At 31.5% G+C, this 12,211-nt stretch overlaps 1 protein-coding gene across 2 annotated transcripts; it reads right to left on the bottom strand.

Moving 5' to 3' along the window:
* Nucleotides 1-15: 15 nt before the first annotated feature.
* LOC148283424 (uncharacterized) lies at nucleotides 16-7,955 on the bottom strand. 2 transcript variants are annotated; one of them, XR_015821862.1, is made up of 6 exons: nucleotides 7,937-7,955; nucleotides 7,616-7,756; nucleotides 6,449-6,563; nucleotides 4,686-4,873; nucleotides 3,144-3,255; nucleotides 908-1,045 (listed from the first exon to the last, which is right to left on the bottom strand). XR_015821862.1 is itself a non-coding variant. In XM_088223544.1 (5 exons), the coding sequence occupies exons 2-5, from the start codon at nucleotides 7,656-7,658 to the stop codon at nucleotides 900-902; spliced, it is 492 nt and encodes a 163-aa protein (XP_088079670.1). In that variant the 5' UTR covers nucleotides 7,659-7,756; nucleotides 7,937-7,955; the 3' UTR covers nucleotides 16-899. The 2 variants fall into 2 exon arrangements, 1 of the variants encoding a protein (XP_088079670.1); XM_088223544.1 differs by lacking the exon at nucleotides 3,144-3,255 and having other exon boundaries at nucleotides 16-1,045.
* Nucleotides 7,956-12,211: the final 4,256 nt, after the last annotated feature.

The following is a 12,211-nucleotide window of genomic DNA, read 5'->3' as shown; positions in this document are numbered from 1 at the left end:
TATAATAATTTGTGTTAGAATAATTTATCCTGTGCAAAAGACTTTATGTAGATCACAATTAGAATACGTTGTATAAGTATCTTGTGCTTTATGAAGGTAAAATACTAATAAGACTAAAAGAGTAATCATTTAATATTGATTATCAAGCATTAATTCAACTTATATATAATTATTATGTTAAGACTGCCCTAGTTTTGGGAAAGCAAAATTCTGGTTTATCGATTCTAATAGATAGCTATTTTTCCTGACTTTTCTTAATTATCGCACTACGCTGCGAGACATGCTTAATTCTTAACTTACATAGAGATAATATTAATTATACATCAATGTTGCTTGTATTTAACATTACTCATGTTTAATTCGATTATAATATATGTATTGTATTATGGTTCTTGCACAAGCTAATTTAGCTAAAGGACATATTCTATACAAGAAGTTCTATTTCATAGGAGATTATAGCGAGAGTGACTTGTCACCGTAGTTGTAAAAGAAGCAAGCATAGATCGGTGGTCCCTAATTTAATAAAGTTTAAATCACATGAGTGAAGTCAACCTCAAGTGGTCATAATTAATGAAGCTGTTCAATGTTTGTTTATTGTTTCATATAACATTATTACATAATCTTAGAAGGCCTGAAAAGTGTATTATATTATTGTTAATGTGGTTATAATTTCACTAATTGGTTTTTAATGGATGTGATAGATCATCACCGAAGCAGAATGTTGTAAAATTTTTACTATTCTTCTTTTTACTACATATTTTACTTGCTAAAATGCGGTATAGTATTATTCATTTGCTTGAGGCAGTTTCCTAATTCTTGTCTAGCAGTGTGTAAATAAAATTTATGAGTATTGACACAACGTGGCAGAATGTGGTCAAGTTATGAGACATGCAGAATGTCTAGGCTTTTTGTTCTTGAACCTCAATTGTCACATTTTCTTGTTTGGGATTGATGTAGAGATGATTGTGGTGGTTTCCAGTTGGACTCCTATTTGAGCGAGACGATGTAGCTGATGCGTCACTACTGGCACGTGATCCTCTGCGACCTGCAAGATTCATCATATTATTTCACACTAGTTGTAAATATTTTTTAAATGTGATTATTGAATTTAGAGCAAGTAGATAAACATTGATCTGCTTATATCTTTTTAAAATCTTTGTTTAATAATATTTTTACTTTTATTGAATGTAATCTACTTTTTTTAAGCTTATTGAAATTACCTACACTTTGAGATCATTTATTATCGCAGTTTGTTCCAACTAGCAACAACAACAATGCTTGAGTGCAGGGTTTCCCAAACTATGATCCGCAAAAAATGGTGTAATTCTATATGAAAATAACTCTTTTGCAATATTTTCCCAAAACTAGTAAGGACGATGCCTGGGTTCCGAATCTGTTTTCCATGTCAGATAAAGTCGGCTTCAGCGCAAGTTATTATGAAAACCTAATTGATTTAATCAGTGAATCTTATTTTAAACAAAATACAAAAATTAAATGATAAAAGGACGAGCTTGTTAGAAGAGTACACCAATGCCAATGTGTCAAAATGAGCTATTATTGTTTTTCTTCCATTTTCTACAACTTATTTATTCAAAGTGTGATTTTCTAATTATGCTGTAACAAAGTCAAAGCGCAGAAACAGGCCCGATGCCACAACAGATATATGTAAGAATTCAACTCACCAAGTGTCTGGTATGAAAAGATATGGGATTCAAAATCATCTGAATCATTGAGAGTTATATTCACTCATATTTTTATGTGTATTCTTATGATTGTTCAAAATTTGAACACTGTACAGTCCTTAGAACGGGTTTCCCTAGTAAGGAGGACTCTAAAATTAATTTTGTATAAAAAATATTTTATGTAGTATGCTAACAATATTGAATTAATACAGAGTAAAAATAAATGTTTTGATAACATTTTTTATTTTTACTTTATAATAATATAAACACAACCTAAAGAGCTAAGTGTTCTGTTAAAATTTTCGGATCTGCGTAGTGTTTCGTTGGTGGAAAACTTTGGGAAACCCTGCTATGGTGGGTTTAGATTTGATAAAATCTGTTTCAGATTATGGCTTTGAATTGATTTTGATTGTTCAAGATTCTTATTGAAAAATTCAGCATAAACCTTGTTAGTTTTAGTGATGGTTAAAAATAATTAATCCCAAAAGTGAATATTATGTCTTTTAAAGTTTAAATATTTTTTCTCTTTCATTGTTGAATTTTAGATGACTAAGAAATGTGTGATACATCACATTTCATGTAAATCATTTAATATCAATTAAATGTAGGTAGATTTGAAGTAAAGTTATGAATGAAAATATTATAGTCGAATATATATAAGAAGAGGTTACTTAAATTATACTATCAAATACATACCTATATTTTCTTTTAATAAAACTATAAATAGGTAGATACAGTACTACATACATAAACAATCAGAAGAAGAAAAATAGGATTACCAGTTTCAATCATTAGTAAATATAATACATCGAGGAATATAAATTCACATATTTATTTTATTTAAACAATATTATGTACATTTGGCGCAATATAGTTCGATACTTCGTTAAAAAATAAAAATTTTAACTGTTGGATTGTATATTTTAAAATATCTTATTTACAATGTTTGATGATGCGATAGTGAAGAATAAATAAAAAGCATGATGATTAATGTAACAAATAAGCAAAATGTAAGAAGTAAATGAGTTGATTGAATTATGATTTTCATATGTTATTTAAATTGATTGACTAATTTTGCCATAGTTTTGTTTTGCACATTTTTCATGGCGCAAATTGTCAAAAAGTTGAACTTAAATAAAAAAAATCCTTATGAAGTTAGTATTTAAAGGAATGGGATGTACCAATACATACATTCCTAGTGAAATACTATACAAGTGAATGTCACAAGAAGTTTTCTCACCTTATAAGTATTAAGTTTTTTTTTTATTTATACCAAAATCATACCAAAACATACTAAGCAGACAAAGTTAGATCTGGTAATCCCAAGTAGAATTTTAGACTAATTTAGGTAAGATAGGTACCTACTACATAAACTGAAGAAGAGAAACTATCAAAACTAATTCAAAAAGTGTCAGTGCATATTGAAAAATATATTGCTAATTAAAGAGGTTACTTTTTTACCTTTTGTCAAATATTTTTTTTAGGTCCTGTTTAGTACAAATGAAGAAGTCTTCATTAGTTAGCAATTATGCAGTCAGTAGACAGCGGCTGAGTTAACAAGCTGTCATCAGGGCTGGAGAAGTAAAATAAGCATTCTTTTAGTCTAAAAGTTTAGCGTGTGAGTCACTTGAGTCGCCTTTTGTTGCTCTCTAAGTTCCATACCTTTATGTGTTCAATAAACTGTGGTAGAGGTAACAAATACTTTTGTTTTGTGCATGGCATATATTTGAGATTAAAATCACACTGTGCTAGCATTCCGTGGTAATTGTAACAAACGTGAGTTCTCTTGTCATCAAATAGCTTATTTATTTACTGCTGTTGGGTTAAAAGCAAAAATATGTTGGTAAGCCGAGTGATGATTGTGTGAAAATATTTTTTACAGATGATAGTATTTTTGCAGATGGTTGTATGAATGAGAATGATTTGAAATAAAAATGACAACAGTGTTTATTGTTTATCTCAGTTTTTTTTTCAGTATTCATTTTAAATTATTATTTAATCTTTATGTACTCGTATTACTTAAAAGATAAGATTTTCTTATTGATGTATGGATTTATTTTTCACAAACTTTACAGCTCTTGAAAGTAGTAAAACCTGTGCCTGGTTTATTATTTCATTTAAGAATCACCTTTTGGATCTGTACCTGAATTCTTATGGTAACATTAGACTTTTTATTATACTCCAAACCAATGATGTGTAATTAAATAGAAACGTTACAAGCACATCATATATGACATTTCAATTCGTGAGTAATCGCCTACATTCTCCTGTGCATTCTCTAATGGACTTGTGTCAAGAATAATGTCGCAGCGTTTGATGAGAAAATGTTGAAACATTTTGACTGAAAAACTTTATAACTTTATTTGTAGAAAAAATAAAATTTATTGGATGAGTAGATAATTTGTTATATTTTTTAGTACATTTTTTACAATTTTATTAATTAAGAAGGTACCTACACAAAAAATAACTCTTGACAGCTGCCTGCTCATTACTGTGGATATGACACTTCATATTTTTCACGATAATGAGTCACACAGAAATAAATATGTTTTCATATGTATTAGGATTTGCTAGCTCTTTTTTTTCAAATTGTTGAGGCCAACGCAATATTTACTATATCTAAGATAAAGCAAAGGAATAACGTGTCTATTTATTATACATCTGCGGCTCCAGCAGACTGAGTTCAAAAGTCTAGATTTTTTATTTGATATTATTCCATTATATTGTATAATTAACAAAATTTGATTACTGGTTTTCTTAATATATTTTCTTTCATGTAATACTGGAATTAATACAGAGGTCTAAAAACTATATAACTGATAGAATTAGAATAGTATATTTATTTAACCAAAATAATTGTAATCAAAATATATTTATTTTCTAAAATGAATTGACAATCTATGTGATTGTGCTAACAATATAGGAGACAATTTAGCATAGGTGATCAGGCTAATACTGAAACTTATCCTAATTGTTATTGTGTCTAATCTAACCTAACCTCACCTTGTCCTGCGTTAGGGGAGTGCGGTCTGAGTTCAGCTTGACTAGGTTGCCGAGATGGTGCCCTGACTGAAGCCCTGGACCCTCGCCTTTCAGCTCCATGAAGTAACTTACTGTCTCTCAGAAGAGACACATTCATTAGGCGAGGGTTCGGAGTGTTGAAGATTGTTCGGTTCTCACGCCAGCGAGCCCTGAACATACAATGTACATAAAATGTTTATCGAGGTTAACATCTTATTTTTGTAAATTAAAGCAATCAATGCAATAGTACGGAGAAGTTAATAAATAAAGTCACAGCTGATTATACCACCAGATTCTTATTGCAGTAAATATCTCTATTGCAGTAAATACAAATCTTTAGTAAATTAATGAAGTAGAATTTGAAGGGCTGACTTTTCCATAAAGGCGTGTGAGCCCGGGGCCCCCGGCCTAATGGAGGCCTCCTCAAAATTCTAAAAGAGCCCTAAACCCTGTGTGCCCATGGGCCCCTGCATGGCCTAAGACAGTCCTGAGAATCCTGTGTAACAAAATATAATTTCACTTGTTTAAATTCTACATTTATTTATTAATATACAAGAGTATATTAATGATGTAATTCGTTTTGTCTTAATAGGAAACTATCAAACAATACTTGATCATTATTCCCTTTTCAGCACACCAATCGCAGTGTATCTTGATCATTTTTTTATACATGAAGGTAAGATGATCAGTCCTACGCCTTAGGTACCAGTCCAGGGACTATGAAATATTCTAGTGTAAAAACACCTTTTTAAAGAAATATTTTACGTCAACCATGTCGGCAATTGACCCGAGACCTCTTGTATGGTAGGCAAACGCGCTGACCACTGCACCACGAGGCCGACAATAATTTTTGATTGTTATTTATTTTCACATCATATATTAATAAATAAATGTAGAATTTAATCCTATGAAATTGGCTTGTGGTTCCGTGGCTAGTGTCGCTGACTCACAGATCAGAAATCCAAGGTTAGCAGCCCATTCTACTCCAACTTAGTGCGTTTGCAACAAATAGAATCCTGTCTTCAAACATAAATTGTTTGTAATTACTTTACAAAGGTAAGTACAAATTACATATTTATTGTATTCATCTGTATTCATATTGTATCAACCTTGTTCCGATATGAATACCTTTTTAATTATGACAATATTCTAAATTACATAACTAATGAATTAATCTCCAATAATTAGGCACTAGCTTTACACGCGTTTGTGTACCAGTATGCACTTATATATGATATTATATAGGTATGTGTAATATGATATATTATATTTATATATTCGGTTATATTTTTCTCAGATTTAGAAAAATTATTCTGAGAAAAACCTGTTTTGTTTTTCCTTTATAAGGTTTTTCACCGAGATATTATAATATCAGCTAGAAACAAGTTGCATAGATATTTACAAATATTTACAACTTATTAGCATGTTAGACTTTGTTTCAGTGTACCTTTTTTGTAAAATAAATAATGTTTATGTAGGTACCTATTTACACTGTCAAAAAATAATAGAAACACTGAAAATCCGAACTACTACTGATTTTTATGCAGGCAAAACCAAATTTAAAGCGACTTGTTTTTCGATTGGTTGTTACAAGGTCCTATATTGTATTTCAGTATTGCTATTTTCTAAGTGTTACCATAAGAGGAAAGCTGTAGAACATCAGCCCTTTAAATTAATGACCATCCGTTTAATGAGTGACTGTACTTATGTGTTTGAAAAATGAAAAGCAAGATAAGGAAGATTACCTGCTGAACAGTCGAAGGACAACACAGATGATGACAAACATTAACGCCATTCCAACTAGTACTCCTATCATGGCCGGGTCAATATACTGGAGGCTAGGCTGTGGGTCATTCCTCGCTGTATAAAAATGCCAAAAGATTTAACTTTATAATGTATTTCATTAGAACTCATAGTACGTTTTGATTTTGAAAATGATAAGTTTTAAGCTGCTGGAATTAAGCAAGTCATGCAATGTAAAAAAATAATATGAAAATTCTGGCATCAAATTGTGCAAAGTGAGGTCCCTAGAACAATCAGTCCCGCCTACATGAAACCCCACTTCATAATTATGTTTACTTTCTAATATTATTCATAAAAAATAATTAAACATGAATAGTTTTTGCACTAAATATTAATTTCTGTAAGTATTATACATATTATATTATAAAATAGTTTGTGGAATTAGGTAGAAAAAAAAAACAAAAAAAATAATTTGGTGTAAGGGCGGCCGCGGCCGGTTGCATCGAAAAAATTAAGTAGATACCTAGTTAAATAAAAAACTTTTTTTTGTCAAAACAGGTTGATTTGGCAGGTTTTTTCTATGCATCCCATTTTGTCAAAAAAGTAACCATTATTTTCAATATTATCTTTATTTTTTATCACACTTGTAGATAGTTAATACTCGTATGTATATTGTAGGTACACCGCCACCGTTTGTATATTGATCATAAATATAACGATTTCTTAAATAAGTAATAAAATAATACGGGATCAAATGTTATATGTACAGTCAATGACCAAAAGTTTATGAAAAGCTTATTCAATGAGTTTATCTAGAAATCGAAAGGACTTATTAGAGAAATTATGTTCTTCTTGTTACCTAAGCAATAACGCTAAAAGTATGCGTTAGAAGTAAAAAGCTAATGTTTTCGATTTAAATTAGTAAGGTAATTTACAAGAAACTTAGTTATAACGATTGAATTAAAAATAACGGCTTCGCCATTAGGTACGGAGCAAAATAATTCTGACTATCAATTGTTATTGAGCGTTAATTAATTTTCGAGGGATCGAGGAGAATTTTGAAGGATTGGTTAAAAAATAAAAGTTTTTCCAGTGGAATAAATATAAAGCGGTATAAAAATAAATAAAAAAGTATAATGCAGCATAAAGGTTATTTGTTAATTTCTTACCAATGCATTCCGAAGAGCCATCGGACTTGAATGATGGTACCATCTCAAATCTGCAGATGCATCTTCCATCTCGACACTCTGTTTGGAAGTTGGTAGCCTCGCATTGCTCGTTGAAGAAACACGACTCGTTAACCGTTGATTCTGAAAGTTCAAAAAGTTATATGGTTTTTCACTGTAAAATTATTTTCACAATTAGTGACATGGTAACAATAAATAGTAACGCAACCGAAAGTGAAAATTCTATGGTTACAGGTTTTCTCAAGAATTCTCTAAAATATCTTCCTATTCTCTGAAATTATACTGAGGATATCATCAAAATACCGTCGCGTCGGCGTCGTCAGACCTTGGACATAAAGGGAGCAGTAAGTATCTAGAGCGGTGATGTCAAAGCTAATGCAAAAGTTTGCTACATAGGAGAAAACGGGGTGGCATGATATAGTTTTTGGTTAGTGGTTTTAAAAAAAAAAACTAATTAATCATATCGATGAACTAAGTGCAGCATGCATTAGTGCAGTGTTTCCCATTTTCTTATGGCTACGGAAACCTGATTGATCTACCTTTTTTTGGCGGAACACACGTGCTAAATCATTTCACCTGAAATATAGTACAACGGCCGATGAAGCAAGTAATCATTTTATATTGAATATTGAATGCAAGTCTAACAGTATTGAACATAACGACGAGAGCAAAGTCCTGCAGTACATCGTTCCTACCATAGAGACGTGAAAAACAAAGAAACGTGGCCTATAAGACCACAGGGCGTGATAACGCCCAGTCAGCACTAGTTAGCCCAGCCAGCCCGAAACCTCAGCTCAACGGAGTCACTCAGTTCCAGCATGTAGTTCAAGTGCAGCCAGTTCAACTCCTCATCGCCGTAACACTCGCGCGACACAGTTCATTATTTATTTGCCATGTAATAAATACGCATCAAACAGCAACCTCATGTCTTATGTCAATCTCTAACTGGAGTAGGAGCTCCAGCAACCCTCAACAATCTAATTCTACACTTATAATAGCACTAAAATTAGGGTTAATGTTTAACAATTGAATACGGGGATCTGGCGTGGCATCCAGTCTTGTTTTGAACTAGTTTTTAGTGTATGCGTAAGCTGAAAAGTCAGTCTCACATCGATAAGTCTATACAAAACGAAGCAGAACCATGATAGTCTTCTCAACGACTGCAGGGTATTATTATTCATATTTAAATCCAATCCAATCCAAAAAGTCATTCAAGTTTGATTCAGACGATTTTAATTTTTAAGCTGGAAATTATATCAAGCTGGGACAGTAATTTTTTTAAAGATATTTTTTAATATTTGCGTTCTTATGATTTACTCAAATATTTTATTTTGAGGGCCATTTTCAATGAGTTGTAAATAACTCACTATTAGAAAATGGGAATCAAGTTGGGGTAGAGTAGGATTCGAACTACAGACCTTTGGTCTGTGAGTCCGAGACACTAGCCACAGGACCACAACCCGATTCGTTAATATCAATAAAACAAAAAGAATGTTTATAATAAAAATAATTAACATTTTACAACAGAGATGAATAACATTTTAGAGAAGCTAATATAGAAGTCTAGGCAACTACAGGGTTTATGACCTGTCATTGGCTGGTTTAAGTGGCCACTTTACACACTGTGTAATATTTACCATTCTGCCCATATTTCCTTAAGGCAATTTCTTCCTACCTACCTAAACCGTTCAGTTTGAGAAACTTACAAGTACATAGACATATTCTAAGGAATTATACTTGATCTTATAATTTCATACAAAATTTAAATCAAAAATCAACTAAAAAAAACCATTATTTTACGAAGAGAGGAGAGGAGATGGGAAGGAAAGAAAAAGGAGAAAGGAACAAGTCAAATATTTAGATAGTGACATTTCAATCTTGATTTAAATGTAAACAAAGAAGGGGTGTCTAACATTAGTGGGTAGATTATTCCACAACCGAGCAGCTACTATTGTGAAAGAGGAGGCAAGAAAATTAGAGCGATGAAAGGGTGTTAAAAGAGTTCTCTCGTCACTAGAACGAAGAGATAGTCCATGTTGTGATAGAGGTTGGAAGAGCTCTCTCACATACTACTTTAAACTACGTCACAAGTACTTCCGAATCAACAAATGATAGAGTCGGTTTCGTGGCTAGTTCGAACCCCACTCTACCCCAACTTGATTTCCTTGAGAAGCCGGCGACGGCAAAAGCACGATCTCCAAACCTAATGTTTGGACAGCGTCTGAGTTCGGCAAGTTTTTCTCTGCCTGTCTATTTTCATATCGCGGGTTTTGGTAGAAGTCCTATAATATTTTGTTAACTCTTAAAGCCCCCAGGCTCAAACAAATCGGTATGTTGTGAAGTTGGGTCAAATTAGACCCAATTATAATGTCGACTTTTGGTAATTTTTGTGAATTTTATGTTTTTTTTTCATCACAATATGCTTCGGATCATGAAAAGACGCGTGGTAAAGTTTTGCGCCCATTTTTCGTGATTTTACATTTACATTTACATTTACATTTTTTTTTTGCACCACAACAGGCCAGGAGGCCTAATTACAGTGGTGAATTACATCACAGAGCACCCAGGCTTGAGAAAAATCATATTTTATTTTTTTGTGTTCTCACCGGGAATCGAACCCGGAACCTTCCGTGCGTGAGTCAAGCGTCTTGACCACTACACCACGGAGGCCGCCGATTTAGTTAATATTAAAATAACTTTTCACAGAACCGATAATTTAGAATACTACTGTGTCTAATCGGACCCATCTCTGGTAGGTATAAGTTAATGTCTATCAAAAGTTTTGAAAGAAAATTGTGTTGACAAAATCTAAAACATGCAATATTCTAAAGCAGGCATGGGCAACCTTTTACTTGTCTGAGCCAGATTGCCAATTTTTCTCCGTGTTGCGAGTCGGAAAATCAAAATAATCATCCTCACATAAAAATACATGTATGGGTTCTAGTGGTCAGCGACCATCGTTTAAAAAAAACGGTAATTTAACCAAAATTAAAAAATGTATATATAAATGATGCACTCTGGATTGAAATCATTTGGTTAATAAATAACTGCACTCCTAATCCAGTAAAATCACATTTAATATAGCACATACTGACGCGCTTTGTGGCCTTTAGTTAACAGCTGTATCTTGTTACTATTGAATATCACATGGTATCTTTTAATGATAATAATAAAGGATAATTTATTAATTACCATTTTCGTGAAAAATAACCTCATCCTCGCTGATAATATTATTTATCTAGGTACCTTTTGTGAAAAAGAAAAAATAAATCAGACACACGTTCGATGTTTTGAGTTTATGAACGAATTTTGGTATGATCAAAACTCCTCATTTCAACAGGCCAAATAAAAACGTCTCACAGGTCGGATCCAGCCCGCGGACCGGGGGTTACCCACATGTGTTCTAAAGCATAATAAAAAAATAGTAATTTAGCAAAACTAATATAAAATAATTTATAGAAGAACGAAACTTTATTTCTTTTGAACTGTTTGTCAACACGAAATCTTTTCAAATAAGCACATTTGACATGTTGTCAACAAAGTTTAAAATATTAATGTATTTTTTACATAAATTGACCTGATTTCTAAACATTAAATTTCCACCTTGAAGTAGAGGCAAAGTTTACAAGTATTCGGTAACTTTAAGTTTGAGCCAAAAATACTTTTTTTATTCAATCGATAAACTTTCTTATCTAAAATGGAAATTAATTCAAAGTAATTCTTGTTCCGATATGTAAATTACTTTCAAAACACATATTTAATGAGTGTATTTTTATTGATACTAGAGATGGGCGTTTCGGTTATTTAAAAAGAATAGCAGTAATTTTAACGTTTTATTTGTAAATTAATTAATTAATATCCTGACTATTTTTTCTTTAAAATCACAGTTTAATTTTTTGGGAAACTGTTTCAGCTATTTCGGGTGAGTTACTGTTTTAAATGAAATGTTTCCTTTTTTTACCACCTTCTAGTTGGATATTATTCAAAGAATTTCGCTACGAAAATATCAAAACATTCATAATACTTCATACGCATGTTGTCAATTAAGATAAATAGTAAATATAAAAAAAGTAGAAATTCGTAGTAGGAATCCTTTGGAAAATAATTTTCAGCAAACATCTTTTGAATCACTTGTAAAAATTACTGAGTCTGAAAAATAAGTATGTAAAAGTATTAAAAAATTTCACTAAGATCAAGTCCGAATAAAAATGACCGCTTTAGTTTTAAAAAGATTTCCGATTTAGTTAGTAATAAAGATTTAGTTTAAAAGAAAACCATTGATCAGCACATAAATAGAAAAACGTTATGTCAATAAGTATATATTTTTTATTTGAAAATTTATTTATAAACCCTTACGGATTATTCCATTTATTTTACATAAAATAATTTATACATTTTTCATTTATACTCTGTTGTTCAAAATAATATTTTTTACATCTTTTGAAAAGTTTGTCTGAGTCTTTTGTTTAGTTTTGTCTGGTAGTTTATTGTATAATTTCAGTCCCTGGTTCATTAGTCTTGATTGTCCTTGTCTTGTTTTAGAAAGTTGTATATGGTATTTGTCTGATATTCTCGTAT

Source organism: Micrasema longulum, unplaced genomic scaffold (genome assembly GCF_059751315.1).
Source record: "Micrasema longulum isolate JH-2025_06_02 unplaced genomic scaffold, ASM5975131v1 h1tg000240l, whole genome shotgun sequence".
NCBI classification, from domain to species: domain Eukaryota; kingdom Metazoa; phylum Arthropoda; class Insecta; order Trichoptera; family Brachycentridae; genus Micrasema; species Micrasema longulum.
This window is presented reverse-complemented; position numbering and strand designations above follow the sequence as displayed.